At 38.7% G+C, this 24,528-nt stretch overlaps 1 protein-coding gene across 6 annotated transcripts in view; it reads left to right on the top strand.

Moving 5' to 3' along the window:
- Positions 1-24,528, top strand: part of RERE (arginine-glutamic acid dipeptide repeats) — a 429,285-nt gene that overhangs the window by 196,792 nt on the left and 207,965 nt on the right. For 5 of the 6 annotated variants that reach the window (XM_036925289.2, XM_036925287.2, XM_057499685.1 and 2 more), the window contains exons 3-4: positions 1,187-1,257; positions 10,158-10,283. In XM_036925289.2, the coding sequence (XP_036781184.2) occupies positions 1,187-1,257; positions 10,158-10,283 (197 nt within the window). The remainder of the gene's footprint in view (positions 1-1,186; positions 1,258-10,157; positions 10,284-24,528) is intronic. The other variant, XM_057499686.1, reaches the window with a different exon arrangement.

The following is a 24,528-nucleotide window of genomic DNA, read 5'->3' as shown; positions in this document are numbered from 1 at the left end:
CTGGTGCTAGTGCTGTGTCCTGACTGTCCAGGACTGTCCACAGGATACAAGGCTCAGAATCGGCAGCTCTGCCTTTTCTTGGATCTTAGCACCTGTAATACAAGGCAATAGAGGAATCTGCCTGTATTCTCAAGCATCTGAGTTATTCTAAGATATGCTTATTGTGAAGGGTCTTAAGGAAGGATAAAACAGTGACATTTTAAATGTGGGCATTATAGTCACTATCCCTAGAAAATTTGATGGAATGACTGCAGATGTGTTTACTTCTCCGTAAGTATACGCAGACTTTCCTGTCCTAAGCTTTGTAATGATTTTAGGTTGCAATGTGTAGAGTTTTTATGTGCCTTTATAGCCACTGCTTTCCTTTAAAAAATTGCTTCTTAAAAAAAAAAAAATCTTTACCTGCCATTTTAAAAACCAGCCCTTTAGACTCCATCTGTTGAGAGCATCAAAAAATAATTACCAACCCTGCCATGTCAAATGTAATTTAAGAAAGCGCTGTTCTTCCCTGAGGAAAATGTAATTTGGTTTACTACATTCTGTCTCTGATTGGATGCTTTGATTTTCTTTACAATTAGAAAATAAAATGTGTTTAGGTTAACATTTAATAGCACGTTATCCACAGAGATGAGATTAGTTTTCTTTCTCCTTGGTTTAGGTGAAAAGGTCGTTGTAATAACATATTCAAGCTAGTTGTCTTTACATATTTCATTTATTTCCTCCCAAAATATTTACTGAAAATGAAGTAGCACTTGGCAAAGCCATTTCTCTTTGTGAAGTACATAGGGGCGTCTGTGTGAATAAGATATTCCAGATTTTGTCTTGGTGTGTAACCCTGAGCAAGTAATTCCCTTTGTTGAAGTTTCTTCATCTGAATGTGGATAATCTCCTGGGAATTCCCCAATTTTCCCCCCCACCCCCACCCCGCCTTCTTCTAGGTCCCTGAAAACAATAAATGAGCTTTATCAGGTTCTTTAAGTTATCAGAAAAGTGGTCGAAAAGAACCCTAAGGGCTGTTTTCCTTTATCTTAAAACAATAATTTAACATCATCTTTGAAACAAATTTTTCCATAAAAGGTACATGCTTTGTCATTTATTTATTTACTTATGTAGTGGCTTTATGGGCCCTATCTTTGTTCCCTTAAAGGTGAATGCCATTGTTCTAAAATTTCTTTTTTTTTTAAAGACTGTGTGTATATCGAGAGTCGGAGACCAAACACACCGTATTTCATCTGTAGCATTCAAGACTTCAAATTGGTAAGCATTTTTTAATGTGCTCGATTCTACTCTGTACCTTCTCTTTTTCTAGTTCCACTGGCTGTCTTTCTTGATTGCTTCTCCATGGTTATTGACTTGATAACCAGTTCACCTTCTGGGAGCTAACTGCCTGGTGGCTGTAGCATTCAAGGCAGTTACCAGTTTTATCTTTCCAGTTTTGTAACACTTATGCTCTAAAGCCCCTACTGTAAACAATGTTTCTGAAGTTGTTATTCCTTTAGTAGCTGTTTTGACAACAATTTCGGAGATTCTCTTGAGTCGCTGAAGTAGTTTGTTTCTTCTGAACCATTATGAAGAGGCTGAAGTAAAGTAAATCTGGGAATTGGTGAGGAGTTGGAAAAAGAGTATAAATGGGCCAAAGACTGATTTTCTGTCATGACTGTAATTTACTTAGATATTTTAGCAAGTATAGAGTATATCTTAGTGTGTCCCAGGGGTGGAGGTTGGGGGAAGGAAGTCTGGCTTGGGGATGGAATACCTACAGTACCTTCTCATTAAAAACTTTTCTCAAGTACGTAATTGTTGATACTGTCCTTGAGGAAATCTCTTGGTTTTAGACCCAGTGGTTCACACACCTGGGGCTCTCAATCCCTGGGTGTTTGTGGAGATCGTACAAAGGTCTGCCAGTAAGCATTCTTAATCTTAAATAAATAAATAAACCTTGTACACATCTGTACTTTCCCAAATGTATTAATACGCTGCTCTGATTTTAAAAATTCATTTAATGACAATACACAGTTAAGAGTCACTGTTTATAATGTATTTTCCTCAAACAATTGATATGTGAAATATTATCAAAGTACTGTCATTTGGGGATCTTTTGAAACATTCAGATCTTAAAAAGGGATCCTTGTACTTGAAGGTCATGAACCACTTACTCTAGTCTTAAGTATAGAGAAGTCTTAATTCTTTAGCTTTGTGGAGACATCTATCAGTATCTACAATTGCTCTTGTTTCTAAAATGCTTTGTAACTTTTGACAATATTTCTGACACACATTATATCTGATACTTAAATCTAAAGAGAACTGATGGAGTATGAGAACTTTATTAAACTCTTTGTCTCCTTTTGTCTTTTATCATTTTTAATGACCCTAAATGTCCAATTAATATATTCTGATTTAGCTAGTTTAAAAATTATATGCCATTTATTTTTCCTTATTAAAAATTTATTATGTAAGTAACAGACGCTTACTGTTTTAAAAGAAAATGAAATGTGCCATTTACTTAAAAGGTTTTTTAATTCTTGGTAGGCTGCTTTTAACTTCCCTGGTTGTTTGGCAAGGCAGCCTTGCAGTTTAATCTCGTAATTCAAATGCTTTCTGTTCAGATTTTATGTCAACATGAAGTTACGTCATTTGTAGAGGTCTTTGATATTTATTATTTATTTCCTCCAAAGATTTTTTGCAGATGCTGCAGTGACATCTGAAAGTTTGGGTGGTGGCCTTGTTTCCTGGCAAGTTTTCTTTTGCTCATGGCTGCTGCTGTCGCTCTGTCCCTGCTCACTGTCTATGTGTGTGATTTTTTACCAGACATAATACCAGTGCACCATGGAAAAGATACAGCTATGAAATAAAATTGCAGAGATTTTTCTTTTACTTGTTAGATGCCGAGCCCCTTTTGTACATTTTTTGCACTTTAGCAGGTGCTTCATGTTTGAACAGCTCTCGTATGAAGTGCTGGTTACAGTGTGGTAGCTGCTGTTTGGGGCATAGGTTCCTGCTGAGTTCCTGTAATTGCTCAGGGTATTATCAGCAATAAAAGCTGAAGCTTCTGTTGTCAGTATTGGTCTAGTGCGACATTAAAGCCGTCTGCAAAAACAATGTGGGAAGTGGGTGCAATGTATTTAGATACCTTTTTCTAAGTCACACACTGCTATGTCTTAATGTTTTGTTTGAGTTCTGTATTCATATTTGTTGTGTGAGAATAACAGAGGTGATGACATATTTGCTCCTGGGAGGAATGTAGTTATTGTCTGGATACCCACTTTCTTCTTTCTATTGTTCGCAGTACTACTTGTGAAAAGATAACCTAATAGAGGAGAATAATCAGATTTTTTTTTTCCTTCAGCCTACTGAGCTATAAAGGGAAAAGATGAACAGAAGGAAAATATGCTTTGTTTCTCTGCAAGATTGTAAAATGAAGAAATTGGAGTTGGTTTTGCCCACAAGCAAATACCATGCATGGCAAGTGGAGCAATGGAAAACAAAACCCCAATAGCTTTGAAATGTGGATTAATTACATATTTTATCTTTCTAGCTTCTTTTGGTTTGGGTTGTAAGTGAGAGTTGTGTCTCTTTGTTTACACCATAACTTAGAATTATTCCTTTTACCATGGAGGGTGTTTTAGTTCAAGGTTTATTTTAGGATTATAAAAGAACTGGGTGAATACTTGTTATAGTTCTCATTAAATAAGATTACAGTGTTAAACCAACAGAAGTTAAGGAATTGAGAAGTGGGCATAAGGAGGCATTTATGACTAGTCACCAAGATTGTCCTAATCCCCATTGATTGAACTGAGGACCCCGGATGACATTTCATGAACTAGTTCTGTGTGAGATAAGAAGGGTCTTTGGGTTTTTTTGTGTGGGGACCTGGGTTTTCTTCTAGGCTCTGCTACTATCATGGACTAATCTGAGTCCATGATATGGAACATACCCACCTGTATGTGCAGGTTTACATCTGTTGTCCTGGCAAATACTAAACAGTGTCCCCTTTCACTCTCAAAGATGTCCCTGTTTGGATGATAGGTTATCTGGTCATCTTGCCTATTAGGATAGGATTCATGGCTTGCACTTCACTAATATTTAACCATCACAACTTATAAGGCCTCTGCCTTCCTAGATTGGTAGACATATTAGAGCCCACACTTTCACAGGTGTAGGTGGGAGCCATGATGTGCAAAGCAGTTGAGTTCCTAGCAGAACAGAGGGGTTGGAAAAAGTGCTTTTTCAAGGGAGGTGAATTAATATGTTCTATTAAGAAACTTTCACTGTCTTAGGGAGTATTCATTTGATTGGGCTTATTTATAAACTGGGAGACCTGGGCTTGTTTGACTGCAGTGACAAAAGTATGGAACAAGTAGTCAAAGGCAAGGGCTCAGGAGAGCTGGAGAGGTGAGGTGGAATTAGGGATAGTGTGTGCTTAGAAGCAGGAAAAAGGGGACCATCCGTTAAAGAAGGCAGCTTTGCACCTTAGGCTCCTGAACTAAATAATCAAGTAACTGGCAAGATCCTTAGCTCTTGGAAGGAGTAGTAATAAGGAATGGTACCGTACTGTGATGTTTGTGGCCTGGCTTGAAAAGATTGATTGGGACACTGAAGCAGTTTGCTGAGGAGGCAAAGCTGAAAGAATTGCCTCATTGCGGAGAGGGATGGCGCAGGCACGAACAGGGCATAGGTGAAGGGACGCGATAGAGCAGGGCGCCAGGAAAAGCCGAGGACTGGAGCCACTGTGCAGGGAGTGCAGACGGGCAAAGGGAGCAAGAGAGTGTGCTTCTCCTCGGAATTGGCTCCCGCACCGCTGCTGCTTCCCACTGGGCCCTTAGGTCTCTTTTCTTTGGCCATCTTGAGAGGATCTCCCTTAGTTGCAGCTGAAAGAGGCTGGTGAAGAAACGTCTTTACCCTTTTCTCCTGCCGTGCTCCCACAGCTTTTCTAGGTTCTTGTGTGGCACGATTTGCATTGAGAGTTTTTTCCCTAAATGAGTCAGTATCACCAGGGAGCATAGTATCCCCGAGTGCAAAGAGGAATGTTTTGGGTTATAATCAGTGTCTTCGACAGGCATTTATTGAAAGCCTGCTTTATGTTCTTTGTTGGGTGCAGCACCATAAGGGGGACTGAAGACACAGTTCCTCCCCTCAGGCATCTTAGGTTCTAACTGGATGGGTAACTGTGGCATTGTAGGGTATCAGTCCTCTTTCGAGAACACTCTGAGTAGGATTGATGTGGAGGAAAGCACTCACTTTTTATCCCAAAAGAAGGATTTCTTACTTTTACTAAAAAAACAAAAGTTCCATTTTTATAGACATCCAGGTCTTAAGCAAAGAAGAGGTAATTTGTTCCCTAGAAATAGTGATGGATTCTGAGAATGCCAAACCAGATCTTTGAGACGAGTAACTTCCATTCAGTATAACTCCAAAGAGCCTCTGTCTGGCTCTGATAGTACTGCTTCATAGGTAATCCTTCATTTGCGAATAAGTAGTTGAAGCCATTCCTTCAATGTTCTACATGGGATTCCTAATGAGTCTCTATCGTTCAGGCAATAGAAAAAAATGTGATTTTGGTTTCTTAGAGTTATATGATTATCGATTCTTTAGCTGTTAATACAAAATAAATTTCCAGGATATATTTATTTATAGGATATATATATTATTACACATTATTTTGAGTACATTGATTCATTTTGGCTCCTGTTTGTTTTAAAACTGGGAAAATTGTCATTAAAATTAAACCTGGTCTAGAGAGTCCTTAGAGTTGGGAATGTGTCATTTAGGATATTATGGTATTTTTAATGGACTGTTTAAGGCTCAACAAATTATTACAGCTTTGCATAGATGCATGTGCTTTTGTACCATTTCTGTCCCTAACAGCTTACATTGTACCTGCTGATTGTGAATGTGGAATAACTAAGGATGCATACCACCCATTGACTTGGAGAGGGCACCTCTCCATTACTGCTGTGAATGTGCAGGCCAAGTTATTCAAGGTTTAATACTGTATCCCTCTTTGTTTCATTGCCAAATGTGATCAACTGGGGGAGGAACATTTGAAATTTCTCTCTGGTTTCTGGTCTGTGCCAATAATCCTACCCCAAAAGCTGGTCGCCAGAGTACAACAAAGAGGGGCTACAGAGAAATAAGCTCCAGTTTAGGTTCCACTTACCATTGATACTGCCCTCTCTCCACCAAATTGGGTTTCTTAAAAGTGGATTAAAAGCAAGACTTTTCCTTCTTTAAAATGAAAACTTACTGAGGATAAGTGATTGTATCTTCTTGTTTTTTTAGAGACCTTTACATAGATAAACCTGGGAGATACGGGAGTCTTCATTAACATACAGCCTTTGCACACACACATACATGTATACACACAATGGTGTAACTATCATTTCTGTATTGTACACCATAATTATTTAATCCCAGCTTTGCTGCTGTGTCATTCAGGAAAGAATGTACAGTTTATGGGCATTCATTTTCATATTAGGTAAGTCATATTAAAAACTATTCTAGGAATGGGGCAGGAAATCTGCATTAATTTGAACATGACTAATTCAGAATTTGAAATCCTGGGATTGATGAAGAATGGTCAAGTGCGTGGGTTGAGAGCTTGACTTTGATATTCAGCTTGTCTGTTCCTTCAGTTGCTGTCTTTCATGACCTTGGACAAGACACTTAACCCTCCTAATTTTGCTTTATTTACCTATGAAGTCGGAATATAAAGCACTTACCTTGCAGGTAGGTTGTCCTTAAGTTAAAAGATCAAGCTACAGAGTTGATAACGTAAAGCCTGGGCCATGGAATGGTGGTGATCAAAATGATGCTATTGGCACTCCAGGCTTAAGCTTTGTAAGGCAGACAGACACCCCATCTGCTTTATTCTTCATGTATACTGTGTGCTTAGCATGTTGCCTGGCCTGTGTAAGGTCCACAATAAACATTTATTGAATATTGAATGAAGTGGCATTTCAGAGGAAAAAATTCACTGGATAAAATTTTCAAAAAACTTCAGTAGTAGTTTGATACAGTGTATGCATTAACTACAAATTAACCTTCTGTTCACTAAACAAGCCAAAGACATATGCCTGTTCACCATTATGTAGTTAGCTTGTAATGTATAGTATTTTGCTTATCCTGCAGTGTGCAATATTTTATATATTTAAATAATAAAACTGTCAAAACCCAGTTTCTTATATTCTTAAGGAAGTTTACATGATTGTAGCCAGAATTACTGCATTTTTTTAAAGGCATTATGATAATCTGTTTTGAATTTTCTGTATTACTGACTTTTATCCAAGATAAATTAGGGTTTAGTCTATATGTAAACATCCCAGGGAAGGCCAGCTGATAGGAAAAATGCCTTATCATATGATGATTTGTTTCTGTGTGAAACACTGGTTTTCTCCTTTTGTTTTTGATAGTCCCTCAAGTTAGGCCTGAAGAATTGAGTGCGGTGTTGGCTAGTGAAGTGAAAACCATTAAGTTTGTTATCAAGTGTTTTCAGTTTATAAAGTGAGGAATTAAGTAGTGCTCAAAGAGAATGATATGTGTGGCTGAGATAATTTTTTTTAAAAGTTGTTCCTGTCTTTAGTTCTCAGTACTCTTCTTATACAGTGATATCTAAGTCAAGAAAAGGTGCAGATTATTTATTTGGTGCTAGAGTGTTCTTCTGGAGGCCACACCTTTTCCCCTTAACTTAAAATACAGGCTTAGTTGCTATCCATAAGGATTGCAGTGGGGGTATTGGACCTATTTCATGTTGTTTGTTTGGAGTAAGCCACCAAAAGTAAATATATGTGCAAGGACTAAATGTCTTTTTGACATGTAAATTTCAAGTTTTATAATTTTAATACAATTCTTAAAGAGGCAAGAGTGGATGAAACCCTTAGCCCTGAATTTGATGGCCATCGTCGCATAAGGTGTCACTGGGTGTCTGACAATCCCCGCTTCCACACCAACTATGAAGCAGTCATGTCGGAAGTTATTTTGAATCACCACAACCTTCTTGCATGATATGAATGTCAACTTATGAATGGAGGGGGTGATATTCACGTAAGTGAAAATCAGAATGAGGCTTTGGGAATAAATAATCTCAGAGCATCTTATTGGCCCCATTTACTCAGCTTCTCAGCAGTCTGTTTTCACTCACAACTGACAGTCATTATAGACCACATGGGATTTAGAGTTTTAATGGTTTGTGATTACTATGAAGTTGGATAACGTATTCTCTAGGATTTTACTGAAAATTTTGTTTAATTATATTTCTTTCCATAAAATATTTATCTAAAAATGTTCTTTACTAAACCTGTTCTTGATATGTGGAATTGTTTTCAATGCAGAAAATTCTAGGTATTCTAATATTTTAAAAAAGGAACTTAAGTTTGAGACTGATATTTGCAGAAAGCCACTGTGTGAGAATATTGGTAAAGTCATCATTCAAACTTGATTCCTTGGGAATTTGTATGTATATGTGGATGTTTGTGTTAAGAACCAGCTCAACTAGTCCAAGAGAAAGTCACTAGCAGAACTGGAAGAAAATTAGGGAAACTGAGATACTGTCAGTTTTTTTCTGATTCATAAATAAGAACAATGATATGCTTTAAAATGCTTTTTTTAAGTGCTTAAAATGTTTTAATAATTACTTGAACTTCTGTATATTTAAAGTAATGCCAAGATGCTTAGAAATGCTTTACTAGTTGCATTTTTGTTTAAAATCCTTGATTTGAATGAATAAGGATTTGAGTAGTGATTAATTGAATTCCTATAGCAAGAGATTAACCTGAAATTTATTTTTATTTACTGCAAAAAATACTGAGTATGCTGACCATTCTTGTGCACAATTGAATCTTTGATTTGGAATTTGCAGTGCTGATACGGGGAGGAGGGAGGTGTGTGGTAGAAAAGGTATGACTACTAACACTTGATACCATGTTTTCCTTGAGGAAATGGGAGTCAGAGAGACTGACTGCACAGGTACTGTGTGGTGCCCAGAATGTTCTAGAGTGATCCATCCATCATGAGAAAGACATTTCCAATATTAGCCTATTTTCTTGGGATTTGTCTTTGTTTTAAAAAGACAAAAATAAGTAGCTAATGGAGCATATTAAAATCTTAGGCATCCTTAGTGATTATGTGCTCCTCAAAAAGAATTATACATAACAGGATTCGCTAAAAGTGATTTAATATTAACAAATTGCTTATTTGTAAATTTTAAACAACTTCAGGAACAGAGATTCTTATATAAGTATTTGGATTTTACGAGGTTTTAGTTCATTTAAAACCACATAAAATTGGATGGGTTAGTTTTTCGGAAATGTTATGTACTCTAAAATATTTGGAAGGGGACATATTCAAACTATTACCTGAGGTATCTTTTTTGACACTTATAAGGACTGTGCTGGCTTTCAGAAGTTGCTCTCTAATCTCTTGCTTGTTTTTAATGTTTTCACAGTTCCTTAAAAAAAAAAAGATGGGATACATATATACCAAACTGGTTTTGCCCCTAAAATAGACAATGTCTTTCTTGAACTTTATGCTCTATACCTGTTTACGTGGGCATTGTGAAAAAATTAAAGTCATTTGAATGGCTCTTTTTTCCCTCTGGATTAAGCCTTTGTCTTTTGCCTTTAGCTTTATTTACAAAATTAAGAACTTTGAGAGAAATGATAGGATATTTCTTTGACCCCTATCCCCAGTGTTTTGAATGTTTCCGTATTAAGTACCTGTCTTATGCCCCTAGCATCTCTAATTAGAAACTCTTCTGAAAGCTCAGTTTGTCCACTTGTGGTTCATTTTATAGTTGTGTTTATCTGACACCATGAATTTTAATTTTTATTCTAAGCAAAGCATGCCACTGTCACTGTGCTTTGGCACTGTGTCACATCTTAACTTGGTTATTTTGAGGGGCACACACCATACTGCTTTATGACAGGACCCCGATTAAAGTGTGGAGTCAGAAGAGTCATATATGTTTGTTCATGCTGAAATAAGGAAACAGCTTTGATTAATGCAGAAAGGTCAACTTCAGTGGTAGAGCAAATTCTCTGAGATTTCAGAGGCCATCTGCTAATGGATTTGTGCAGATACCTGCTTGTGTGCTGCGTGCCCCCAGTTAACCAGGGTATGAGGGAACGTTGGGTGTGTTAACTTAAAACTTTTTTCTTTTTTAGGTCCACAACTCCCAGGCCTGTTGCAGATCTCCAACTCCTGCTTTGTGTGACCCCCCAGCATGCTCTCTGCCGGTGGCATCACAGCCACCACAACATCTTTCTGAAGCCGGGAGAGGGCCTGTAGGGGTAAGGAGAATCCCGTTTTTAAAAGCTATCAATATTTTATATCCCATAGGGTATAAAATAGGAATATTACCTCCCTCCCCAGAGCCCCTTTAAAAATGTGCTGTATTGTATGTGTTTTTAAAGGAGTAACAAGTACATGCACAGAGGAAGCAAAATACGGGACTTGCCTTACCCCTCTAGGACAGTTCCAGAAGTTAGTGGGGTTTGGTGGTGTGTAGGGTATTTTGGCACCAGCAGAGAGCATGCTAGGCTGCTGCAAGGAGCAGGAGCTGGCAATCAGCAGCGAGTATGGATGTTGGCAACTGAAATGGGGAAAAAAGGGGGTAAGTTTGAGTCCAAGTGTGGCATGTGCATTTTCCCCAGGAGCACTGGGATTCATGGCCCATGAATCTAAACTAATTTGGGTGCTGTGCTGTCCTCTCAGGTGATGTTTTGTAGAATGTTCCTTGGAGGTAGCTGGGCTTTTCTGCAATGCCAGATACAGAATAAACACTTTGAAAGGCTTGGGTTGGGGTGTAGATATAGTGCCCTCAGCTGTACCCTGATAATTTCCTCTGTTACCTAGTGGTAATGTGGGATGTGTGTAAGATGCAGCTGGATGAAATGTCTTGAGTGCTTTATTCCCTTAGTACACAGGGCCCAGTGTTAGTGATCCATGAGGGTTGTTTTTTTGTTGCTCTCACCTTTTATAAAGTGGTGTATATACCCATCTTCCTTCCTTTTTGGGGATTTAATGGTGAAGTTTTCTGAAAGACAGGTGTATATTGTTCTCATGAACTGCTGTTAATCACTGAAGAAGTTTAAGATCTTTCTCATGTTGTATGTAATCTCACTGTGGGACTCAAACTTATACTCAATTAGAAAATAACACAAGAGAATAGCCATCACACACGGACACGTACCATACAAGATATTGGCAATATATAATGAATTGTTTAATTGCAGCATAGAATATTTATATCGTAAGACTAAGAAAAGTGAGTGCTCCAAATGGGCCCTAACACTTGGGAAAGTTTTGTGACGTAGGTAGGTTTTGAGGACTGGGTATGTTTTCGATGCATCAGTAACATGTGGACAGGCAGAGTGGAGGAGCCTTCCAGGTGTACTTGTCAGCCTGTCTCTGTGAGCCACATAGGCCATGAGCCTGGTGAAGCTGGGAGTTGTGAGAAGATGACTGCAGGACATCAATGAAGAGCACAGGTTAGTGGGTCATGGGAGGCAGAGGTGGGGAGATAAAAATGGGACCAGATCATGGAAGCTCTTACAGGTCAGACAAGGCAGGATTTTGTGTGATAGGCAGAGGAGAGCCTTTGCAGGCTTCTTTATTCCAGGCAAACCAGTTTGCAAATCCCTGCTTAAGAAGATTGATTGGGTAGCAGTGTGGAGTGGGGAATAGCTGTGAAAATTCCAGGTAGGTGGTGAGGGCTGACCTCCACTTGGAACACTAGGAGGACCAAGACAACATAGGTGGGAGAGTGATGACTATAACAAAACCAGGATCAACCACAATGGCAAGGTCACATTTGGTAGTTGCTGCTGTAATTCATCAAGAAATTAGACCAGAAAAAGGGCTAAAATTATGGAAACCTTGGAATTTTGATATCATGGCCATTCACAGTGGAATGTAAGACCCAACGTAGTGGATAAAAGTCCAATTTTAATCCCTGGAGAGAGATATCGACATCTTAAGGGATAATTCAGCGGAGTCCAGGCTTGACTACGTGCTTCAAAAGCTTCAGCTTTTACCATCACCATCTTGTTTCCACATTCATTCTAAAAAATGGTTTCTATCTTTCAGGCCAGTATTTCCTTATGTTATTCTCTCATCAGTGTCAGTGTCATTGTTAGACTCACTAACCAGGATTTGCTGATTGGATTTTATGTTTTGCTCATAACAACATTGATTTTTAGTAAACTTTTTATATTAGCATTAGTGGTGACCAGTGTTTATTTTTTTAGGAGTAAAAGTATTGTGTCCACTGGGGTCTTAAATAAGTTCATGACTGGTGGTGCACTCAGATACCAGCATTTGTAGGTTTGAAAAGATTCTGTAGTAAGATGATAAATCTTCTCTCAGTCAAAATGATGCTGCATGAAGCAAACTGTATTGATTGTTCTTTAACAACACTTGCTGTTGCCAAAGTCATTTGAGCTGGATCTGAATTGGATCCAGTTGGCGAAGCTTCCCCCCACGTGTGCAGCGCTCATCGATTCTGCAGGCACACAGATCTAACACAGTGTAATGAGAGAGCTGCTGGGAGAAAAAATTGATTACAGGGTTGCAGACAATATCATTAACGTTTCTTGCCATGATACACCAGCTGTCTTCCTTAATAGACTATTTTTGTTAATTTAGTTTTTATAGGATAGCTCTGACTGCATCACAATTTTCTTTCCATATCCAGGTATATGTACTCTGTGTTTCTTCTACACTAATGACGACATCAACTTGTAAGATTTAATTTATAAATTTTTAACTTATCTGTTCATTTTTTTTAAAGTATTTGCTGAAAAGGCAACATTTTTACTTGTTACTGAGAATCTGTTAGCTTGGATGTTTTCTGGCATAAAGTACTGAGTTTACTGGTAGCTAGGGGATAGTGAGGGAGGAGAGAAGGCAGAGAAAACATTGCCCAGACCCTCCCAGACTGGGTGGAGAAGAGCCCTTTCCACTCCAGCTGCTCCCAGAATCTGGTGGTTTAAATGGCTCGGTAGAGACTCAACCCCAGGCAGAAAAGGTACAGCTCCTTAAAGGGGGCCTTCAAATGCAGGTTCATTCCCATCGTGTTGCCAGCAGCTCTGCAGGCTGGCACTCTGGCTGAGTGCCCCTATCCTCTTGCTCACTAGGACATCTAGGGCCAGTTAGGGCATTCTGTTGTTTAGCATTTTTAGTTTTTGTCTTTTTGTGTGTTTAAGACCTCTATTGAGTGGCAAACAAATGTAAATAAGACAGTACTATAATAATGGACTGAGCTATTTTATTTCAGTTATTTAAATTTTTAACTACTAGTTTTTGGCATATTCATCAAGAGTTAGACCAGAAAAAGGAGAACTTTTAAGAGAACTTTTTCCCCCTCTTAACATGTTCCTGTGTAACGTAGGACACAGTAAGTAGTCTTTCTGACATTCAGTTTTCTCACTTATAAAGTAGGTATGACACTACTACCTCAAAGGTAGCTGCAAAGATTAATGAAACGATTCATTACATTGCTTGATGTGATGTTAAGCATACAGTGAGCATTCAGTAAGCATTATCTGTTATCACAAAGACTTTGTTTTACATATTCAGGTTTTAAATAATTTATATTTTCTAGATATTCTTAATCTGAGGTCCATAGGCCTCTAGGTAGTCTCTCTGAGTTTAAGAGGCTCTCTGAACTTCTTATATGTATGTGCACTTTTCTGGAGAGAGTATATTTTCAACCATGGATACTAATCAGTAAATTCCTAAAATGTTAGAAAAAATTGAAAAATTAAGATTAAGAACTGCTCTGTAAAGTCTGTGTTGAGTCATTTAAAACCGCAGACCAGCTAGCTGTTTGTTTAGGAAGCATACTAATATTGAGTACTTACTTTGTGTCCAGGCACTCTGTTACTCTTTTCATATCTTTAACATCTCCATGATATTCTGTGATATTTTTTTCACTTTGCAGATGGGAAAACTTGAGGTTTACATCTGCACAACATCTTGCCGTTTGTGAGTGACAGGACTGAGGTTTAACCCAGTAACCCATGCTGGCCTTGGGTATCCTCTTTGCTCTCATGGCTGACTTCGGTACTTCCTGGATGATCCCTGCCGTGATGCCAGTCTTTACCTCCAGTCTCTGGAGAGTTCCTGAACTAACATGCTCCTCTTCCGCTTGGTAGAGTAGAAGACTTCTACCACTGAGATTTTTCCAGCCTGGCCTTTACCCTGAGTGAATGAACAGTGGTATTAACAGTGTGTGAGAGGACCATTTTAGTGTCAGTAAATTTTGTTTTGCTCTTAGTGGTTTTGGTAGTCATTATCTTTAGTGACCTATTGTTTAGAAAGTGCATGACCAACAGACAGCTACTGTGAGATCCCATTCCATTCATCTTAATAGCATCTGTATACATTTGAAAAATAGTTCCTGTAGTCTGTTGTGTTTGTTAGTCTGTATGTATTTGTTTCAGGTAAATCTTTGTGCATGCAAGAAATAGGGCTTAGTTTGCATCCCTTATAGTAAATCCACTCCACTGATCTAGACAAACCTCCCCATTGATACAGGGCAGGAAGCTCGGGCCCAGTGGCTTTCCCCAAATCCTCTGCTTCATGAGGGGCAGCCCAGGCTGGAGGCCGAATCTCCTGGGCCTCTGGTCAGTGCTCCTTGTACTATTCTTTCCTACCTTCCTTGAGCCATAACAGATGTTCTTACACTGGCCCATGCAGTACATTGCTTCTCTAAAAGCTGAGAATGCTTTGCTTAATATCCAGCTTAACCTTTTGTGACTGTATCTCACACCAGTGTTAAAACAGTATTATGTTTTGCTTGTATAAAGCATTTATCATTTTTTAAATAATTTTTTATTAAGGTATTATTGATATACACTTTCATGAAGGTTTCACATGAAAAACAATGTGGTTACTACAATCACCCATATTATCGAGTCCCCCCCATTACCCAGTTGCATTCATTGTCCATCAGTGTAGTAAGATGCCAGAGTCACTACTTGCCTTCTCTGTGCTACACTGTCTTCCCCATGATCCCCCACACACCATGTGTACTAATCATAATGCCCCTCAATCCGCTTCTCCCTCCCTCCCCACTCACCCTTCCCTAACCCCTCCCCTTTGGTAACCACTAGTCCCTTCTTGGGTTCTGTGAGTCTGCTGCTGTTTTTTTCCTTTAGTTTTGCTTCATTGTTACACTCCACAAATGAGGGAAATCATTTGGTACTTGTCTTTCTCTGCCTGGTTTATTTCACTGAGCATAATACCCTCCAGCTCCATCTGTGTTGTTATAAATGGTGCGATTTGTTTCTTTCTTATGGCTGAATAGTATTCCATTGTGTATATGTACCACCTCTTCTGTATCCATTCATCTACTGATGGACACTTAGGTTGCTTCCATATCTTGGCTATTGTAAATAGTGCTGCAATAAATATATGGATGCATATGTCTTTTTAAAATTGGACTCCTGCATTCTTAGAGTAAATTCTTAGGAGTAGAATTCCTGGGTCAAATGGTATTTCTATTTTGAGCTTTTTGAGGAACCTCCATACTGCTTTCCACAATGGTGGAACTAGTTTATATTCCCACCAGCAGTGTAGGAGGGTTCCCCTTTCTCCACATCCTCGCCAGCATTTGTTGTTCTTAGTCTTTTTGATGCTGGCCATCCTAACTGATGTGAGGTGATATCTCATTGTGCTTTTAATTTGCATTTCCCTGATAATCAGCGATATGGAGCATCTTTTCATGTGCCTGTTGGCCATCTGGATTTCTTCATTGGAGAATTGTCTCTTCATATCCTCTGCCCATTTTTTAATCAGGCTATTTGCTTTTTGGTTGTTGAGATGTGTGAGTTCTTTATATATTTTGGATGTTAAGCCCTTGTCGGATATGTCATTTATAAATATATTCTCCCATACTGTAGGATGCCTTTTTGTTCTGCTGATGGTCTCCTTTTCTGTACAGAAGCTTTTTAGCTTGATGTAGTCCCACTTGTTCATTTTTGCTTTTGTTTCCCTTACCTGAGGAGATGAATTCAGAAAAAAGTTGCTCAAGTTTATATTCAGGAGACTTTTGCTGATCTTGTCTTCTAAGAGTTTTATGGTTTCATGACTTACATTCAGGTCTTTGATCCATTTTGAGTTTACTTTTGTGTATGGGGTTAGACAATAATCCAGTTTCATTCTCTTGTATGTAGCTGTCCAGTTTTGCCAACACCAGTTGTTGAAGAGGCTGTCATTTCCCCTTTGTATATCCATGGCTCCTTTATCATATATTAATTGACCATATATGCTTGGGTTTATATCTGGACTCTGCTCTGTTCCATTGGTCTATGGGTCTGTTCTTGTGCCAGTACCAAATTGTCTTGATTACCGTGGCTTTGTAGCAGAGCTTGAATTTGGGAGCGTAATCACCCCCTTCTTTGTTCTTCCTTCTCAGGATTGCTTTGGCTATTCGGGGTCTTTTGTGGTTCCATATGAATTTTAGAACTGTTTGCTCTAGTTTGTTGAAGAATGCTGTTGGTATTTTGATGGGGATTTTATTGAATCTGTAGATTGCTTTAGGCAGGATGGCCATTAAGGCATTTATCATTTTTAAGTATCATTTGTAACACTAGTACTTTTCATATTTGGGACTTGGGTACCATTTAATAACTAACTGAACATTTATTATAAAATACTATTTGAAAAGTAAGGCTGATTATATTTCTTACCTAGTTGTTGCTTAGAAAATACCCTAATCTGTTTGTTAGTTTAGATATGCAGGAGTTTCTGAAGGTGTCCTGCCTTTTCAATATTTATGTGGTTTCCCCAGTTGGCATTAAGTATACCAAAAATAACCATTACCTTTCATATTAATTGTAGTGAAAGAAGTTAAAATGATTGAATTTTCAGAAAAATTGCCAATACAAATGCTGGGTTAATCCAACTAACTTAAAAGAAAGATGATTACTAACTGTTGAATTTTAACATTAGCAGGTTTAACAAATTCTTGACCAATTCGATATTAGAGAGCATATACCACGCTTCCAGATAAACTCCTTTCACTTGGAACAGTTGTTTTCGTACTCTGCTTTCACATAAAAGCTAATTGCCAGCTAATTTGTTCTTGATGCTATCTTGCATCATGTTCATCTGCTCCTCTAATGAAAGGGCATCAAGTCACATTTTCAAAACATTGATTTGATTAATCTTATGATTTTCTAAAACTGCTTACAATTGTGGCAGACCATAGGTCTGTGTGAGATATAATGATTACCCTTAAGTTTTATTGAGCCTCTTTTTCCTTCAGGGTTAGTGCATTACCCCAATGCTTTCTATCCCCACATGTGCACATCCTTCCCCTTTATCACCTTTCCCCACAAGAATAGGACATATGTTACAACTGGTGAGCATACATGGAAACATCAGTGTCCTTTGCAGAACACAAAGTACTTAACAATAAGGTTCACCCTTGGTGTGCTGTATATTCTATGGGTTTGGACAAGTTCATAATGTCATGTATCCACTGCTCCTGTTTTGTAAAAGGGTACTTTCACTACCCCCAAATCCACTGTGCTCTGCCTGTTCATCCTTCTCTTCTCTCTAACCTCTGGCAGCCACTGATCCTTTTATTGTCTCCATAGTTTTGCCTTTCCAGGTTGTCATTTAGTTGGAATCATACAATATGTAGCCTTTTCAAATTGGCTTCTTTCACTTAGTAATATGTACCTAAGATTCCTACATATCTTTTTGTGGCTTAATAGCTTATTTCTTTTTTTGTGCTGAATATTTCATTGTTTGGATGTACCACAGTTTATCCGTTTACTTACTGAAAGATATCTTCATTCTTCCATGTCTTAGCAGTTATGGCTAAAGCTGCTACAATGTCTGTGTGCAGGTTTTTGTGTGGACCTAAGATTTCAGTTCCTGTGGTTAGGCACCAAAGAACACTGCTGTTGACTGTTAAGAACCAAACGGTTTTCCAAAGTAGCTATACCTGTTTGCATCCCCACCAGCAGTGAATGAAGGGCCCCCCAGCATTTGGCATTGTCAGTGTTCTGGATTTGGGCATTTCTGATGGGTGTGTAGTGGTGTCTTGTTGCTTTAATTTGCATTTCTCTGACAACGTATAATATGGAGTCTCTTTTCATGTGCTTATTTGCTATGTGTAGATCATCTTTGGTGAGGTGTCTTTTAGGGTCTCTGGTTCAAGTTTTATATCAATTAATTTTCTTATTAAATATTAAGCATTCTTTGTGTTTTTTCGGTAACAGTACACTATCAGGTGTGTCTTTTGAGAATATTATCTCCAAGTCTGTGGCTTCTCTTTTCTTTTTCTCAACAGTGTCTTTTGTAGAAGCAGAAGTCTTATTTTTAATGAACTCAGCTTATTAATTCTTTCTTTCGTGAATCATGCCCTTGGTGTTGAATCTAAAAAGTTATCTCCAACCCCAAGGTCATCTAGATTTTCTATGTTATCTTCTAGGAGTTTTATAGTTCTGCATTTTAACATTTAGGTCCATTTTGAGTTGATTTTTGTGAAGGTATAAAGTTTGTGTCTAGGTCCTTTTTTTTTTTTTTTTTGCATGTGGATGTCCAGGTCCACATCATTTGTTGAAAGAAAAAAAAACTCTTCCTTGTGTTGTCTTTGCTCCTTTGTCAAAGATCAGTTGATTGACTGTGTGTTTATGTGGATCTGTTTCTGGGCTCTCTGTTGTAGTCCATTGTTCTGAATTGAGAATAAAATGCAGATAATTTTGACTCTTGGCTACTAAATACTTAAGGGTGTATTTGGGATTTATTAGGACATTCATTTATATAGCCACCATTTAGTTTCCAAAATCTAACAGCACTACAATACCACCCTGATCTATAGGCATTCACATTTTGCCACATGTCCTAATAATGCCCACTAAAGCAGTCTGTTTTCTGGCCATATCCAAACCAGCATCACACTTCTATCTAGTGACCATGTTTCTGAAGTCTTCTTTAATCTGGGATAGTTCCTTAGCCTTTGTCTTTTATGGCATTGATGTGTTTTTTAAAGTGTATAGTCATTTTTTGTAGTTTTCTCTTCCTAGTTATTAGATTGAGGTTATACATTTTAGATAGGACTATTATATTGGAGGTATTATATCATAAGTGCCTTAGGTTAGAGGGCACATGATACCAGTTTGTCCCATTATTGGTGATGTTAACTTTGATCACTTGGAAAATCACTAACTTTCACTTTGTAATTAATAGGATGAAACTTTGAGACCATGTAAATATCCTGTTCTTCACCAAGTTTTCACTCACTAATATTAACACCTGTTGATTATTTTTGCATGAATCACTGTGGCAGTTGTGGAGTGTCACTTTCTATTTTTAAATTCTCAATTGCTTTGTCATTGAAAAATAGATCAGAATTCACCTGCCATTAATTCAAACATGGGATTTTTTAGTAAAATCAAAGAAAGAAAGAGGAAGGAAAAAGGAAAGTAAGAGATAGATGTAGGTGGGGGATAGAAGAATTTTCAGATTTATCATAGAAAGGAAGAATCAGCAGTGGTGTTTTGTTCATTTTTAGGCTCCAGAGGAGAGAAAAGCTGCTTAAAAGTAATAAACCATGGACATAGTTAAAAATATATACATTTTTACTAGTGAAAGTATGGTGTTGGTTTAATTCAGGTTGGCAGCATTAATGAGTGATCACGTTCCTTACTCTTGGCACCTCAGTTGCCTCACGTGTCAAACCAGAATATTATTCCAGTAGTTCTGGAGTGGGGCCCAGAAACCTATAGTTTTTCCAGGTACTCCCCAGGAGACTGTGATGGACAGCCAGCCTTTGCAAATGGCAGTCTGCCCTCTGCCTCAGTGACTGTTGTGGATGAGAGCTGATAATATCCTTTGCAAGATTCAGAACTTTAGGTACAGCTCCAGGACCTCTTTTTATGTCTGTCAAGCTTGAGTATCTTGTACACTTAGAAAATTGTTTTTGTGGTTCTGTGATATTACTTGATTTATTACCTTCTCTAGCACACAAATTGTTTATAATCTGCATGCTTACATTCCTAGTATAGCTTTGAGAGAAAATTTATATATTAATTCAAACTAAACTACAAAACCAATAAAATTCTAACTACCAACATTCATTTAGTAGTATGGGTGATGCTGTTTTGCTGAAATGAAATAGCCACTTGTTACTGATTGCTTAAGGCCTGATTCCTGAAGGCTGGGATGTGGGATATGGCATTCGTAGACTGCTGGGCTCCATCTGATGGCTCAGTTCTTCTATTGCTTTAATTTTTATTATTATCTGTGAGAAAATTCTGTATGTGTAAGTGCGGCATGCCATGAAGTGAAAGCTTTTCCTTTACCTGGCACAAATGTGGCATGTCGGTTTATCTATTCACTTATTTTGTTTGTAGTAACTGTAGTAGTGCTCTTAGTTATTTGATCACGTGTAAACTCATTCAGAGTCAAAATCATGCAGCTCTGAACTCTTGTTAATGAAATCATAAAGCAGACAGTCCAGAAAATGAATGTTAAAACATTCAAAATAGACATTGAAATGAAAATAAAAATTAGCCCTCTCCTTCCCCCGCCTCCCCTTCTCTTGGACAGTCAGCCAGTGTTCCTGACATCATGCCATGCATGGCTACCCTTACATACATAACCCTTTGGGCTAAGCTGAAAGAAGGGGCTGTGCTTCAGTCATCTTTTTGTTTGCAATTGCCTAGTAATAGTTTTTGGCTCTGAGAAGTTGCTCCTCAGTCAGTGAGTTAACAGTTTGCTCCATTTACAAACAGAAAAGCAAAGAACACTTCTTTTTTGTTAAATCAGATAAAGAAGGATTTAAAAAAAAGAATATGTTAAATGTCACTGAATGGGACCATGAACATGAAGTATAGTGTTTAATACAGGTAAGGGAAAGTTTGGTTCAATACTAGCCATAAAAATCTAGGGTGCATGTTAATTTTTTAAGAAGAAAGTAACTGTTCTGTATCTTTCCATTTTGCCTTCTACCTCCCATGAAAATGAGAGAGGTGTGAGACCAGACCAGGAGAGTATTCCTGGCTGTGGTTTTAATGGTTAGATACCAATATATGGATCAAGTTAAAATTTTTTCCTTACCTCTTGGAATTCTCTTGGGCTTGTAGAACTCATACAACATATACCTTGTGCACACGTGCATATCAGTTTTTTAGCTAACTCAGTATGAGGCTGTTTCATTGTGTTTTTGTTTTCATTTATTTGATGTCTAGTCTATAATGCTGGTGTTTGGCTTTTTGAATCTTAGAGAGGAGCTTGCTCTGCTCTTCAAACAGAAAAGTGAGGCCACACAGAGGGATGTGTTGTCGGTTGTGAGGCTGTTGCCCTTGGTTGCAGCCTCTTGACAGTGATGATCTGCTTAATGCCTGAATGGAATGGAGTCTGCTGCACTGCCCCCAGGGCCTTGTAACAATTTATAGTTTGGGTGGAAAATCAGATGAACCTAAAAAGGCGGCTGTAAAGTGCCTTTGGCGTGCGTCCCATAATGGGAGATGTGTGTGATGACCTTGGACCCAAAGCCGTACAGTACCTGATCCAACGGATCGTGGAGGAATGCTTTGAAATTGATTCCAAAGGCAAATTAGCAGCAGAGACGGCTGCCCCCAACACCCACTCTCACACACTCACTCAATGTAAGCTGGAGGTGATTGTCCACAATGCAGTGAAAGTTGAATGACATTAGTGGGGTATTAGGGTAGTGTCACTGGAATGCAGAACATTCTGTCAAAGATGAGGTCAGTTTGATTTGTGTTCGAATCAGGAGTCATTGGCCTGTTTTGAGTATTTTTCTAGTGTGTCAAGAGGCAGAAATACTGTTAAATTTGTATTACTGCTAAATTTAGTTAATTTTCCATGGAAGCTTAGGGACTTTCTGACCTTCTTTGTTGGAATGGAAAAATAGTGGTTGATACCTATCCTGCTTTCCCCTGGTTTTTCCTTTTCTTAGTAGCATCTTATTGGATGTATTGAAAAGTGTCCACAGATGTCCAGAGATTGGCGCACTTACCATTGTGATTGAATATCAGTTTGCTCTTAAGATATCGAGCAGATTTCTTAACAAGGTGGAAATGCCTAAAGATATCTGATGCATTGTTGAAACTATTTAAAAGAAAAGCAGCTGGCAAATGATAATTGACAGAGATGTTTAATCTGTAGAACTTGAAATGCTGCTATGGTTACTGTTGGTTAAGTAGGGACGACACATCCACAAGGCCAGGGGTTTTCTAGAAATGGGTGAGGAGTGACAAAGAGCCCAAGGTGACAGTCTAAGGGTTGTATTGCAGGAAAGGAGCTGTGATTAAATTCCCTCATGTTGTCACTGAGCTGTAAGGCTGGAGATAACACTCTCCTTCTGCTGAAAACAAGAATCAATACTCACTCTTTGATGGGCTAAATTATTAAAGAGCCCTTCCAACAATGTTTCATTATCTGGGACTTGCCTCAGCTGGTAATTTGTCGGCAGAATAGGGAGATTTGGTAGCATTTTTTATTAAAATTATGTAGTTGGCTGGTGGAGCCCTTTGGATAATTCCCTTTCATTTTACAATTCTCTTGAACAGATCTGTGATTTACTTTTGCCTGAGTGGCTTTGTATCTTTTGGAGTTACTAGACAGAGTATTGGGTGCATATACATTTTTTTTTTACCCTTGTTTTTTTGTTTTGTTTTCTCTTTTATATCTGTGGACAGGTGGTTAACAGATTATTTTAGTGATATGATACACTTGGCAAACATCAAATGCATTTGGCATGTTACATCAACCTGACACACTGATTAATATATGCTGAGTTTTATATTCTCTTACGAAGAAAATTATACAAGAAGTTGACTTGCCTTTTCTTGGTAAGGGGAAAGGAAAAGAGTTTTTAGTGGGCAGAGGTGGTGGTGGGGTTAATTAGTTAGGTGGCTGATGTGATTTAAGCCAACCAACAGAAGAAGGCACCCCAGTCTTGTGAGTTTCAGGGAGAGACAGAGGTAACGAGCTGCGTGCTCTTTTAGGGCTGGTAGTATAACTGGGTCCAGTAGAAGACAAAGGCTAGGGAGTGAAAAGAGAGAAGAGGCTTTGTGGGTGACCCTTCGCCATCACCCACCAGGCTGGGAGACGTTATGCAGGAGGCATTATCATTTGGAGCATAATTGGACTTGCCCATTGGACTGGCACAGTTGGAATCTTCTGGGTGACGTTTGAAGCCTTCCACCCTTCAATCATCTGTTCGAGGGGAGATAAGACTCTGCTTCAGTGTTTCAAAATTGGTGGTGTGATTTACCTACATTCTTTTGGTGGAGACAGTACTGTTTTTAAAGGAGTTTTTGAATGAGCCTCAGGAAGAGCATGGTCAACTGGATCAAGCCATGTTAAGAGGTGTTGTCCCTATAGTGGAACCATGAGGTGAAGCTGCAAAACAGTGTAAAATCACATTTCTGCATCCCTGAGAAACTGATTTTAAAAATCTTTTTATCTAGTGTGGAGGGGAGGGGGTTGAGAGGGAAAGGAGATTAATGGAGAAATGGTGGGAAGAGAGAGGTCTTTGAAACCTGTTTGGGTGACTTTGGTAACAGCATTGAAAGTGGCTTGTGTCCATGGAATGCAGCCACAGTGAGTGCACAGCTGCCATGGAGAGGCCCTGGTATGGGAGAGCTCACGCGGGGGCAGCGAACCCCAGGCTGGTTCCAGTGTGAAAGCATCTCTGGAGAGAGAGAGAAATGCTGCTTCTGAAGACTGCAGCCGGCCCCGTGGCCAGCTCCTTGATGTGTTTATGCAGAGGGCTGGGAGTGCTCTCTTCATGGCCCATCTGTCCTCTGCTGTAAGCAGCCTGGTCTTCCTATAGACAGACAGTTCTTTTCTCATCTTTGCTCTCTTTCCACCTGGCCTGACCCTTGGTTTGCTGCTTTTTGCACTGTACTGAGCATTGGTTCCTGTTTCCCTGACCAGATTGGCAGCTCCTACTTCCTTTCTGGTTTATTTTGTTTGAATGAGTAAGTAAAGTGGTCTGTCCAGGTGTGAAAGAGCATTACTGCAGACTGATTCGCTGTACACTTTATGACCCTAGTGAGGAAGTCTTTAGAATGCATACTGATGTCCTGTCACAATAATCTGGAGGACACAAAGTTTCTCTGATTGTTTTATTAAGCCGCTTTGAGTACAGTTGAAATTGTTCTGAGTGTATTGCTTTATCTGAAAGGGACATATTGCCCTCTTATGTTTTGGGGAGAAAGACAAGTGCTGAGACCTAGACCGCCTTCGGTCTTATTTCCAGCTTAGATGAAATGATGCCTTCCTGCTGTTCCCTGAGGAAATACGATTACGTGACAGTGAGTGCTGAATACCAGGCAGTGAGTTGAGCAGAGGAGAATACATTCAACTGTAAATGATTAGAAAATTGTCAACAGGATTGTTCATTAAAAAAAAATGCAGTGAAATGTTTATTGTCCAGATCAAATCAGGTTGCCCACTTAAATATATAAATCTCCTCTGAATCTGACTGAGAAGGACTGCTGCCGACATTAAGCCTTTCCTCGGACAGTAACCATGCGACAA

The sequence above is a fragment of the Manis pentadactyla genome, chromosome 4, assembly GCF_030020395.1.
Source record: "Manis pentadactyla isolate mManPen7 chromosome 4, mManPen7.hap1, whole genome shotgun sequence".
In the NCBI taxonomy this organism is placed as follows: Eukaryota; Metazoa; Chordata; class Mammalia; order Pholidota; family Manidae; genus Manis; species Manis pentadactyla.
Note: the sequence above shows the minus strand (reverse complement) of the source record. Positions and strands in the feature narration are given on the sequence as shown.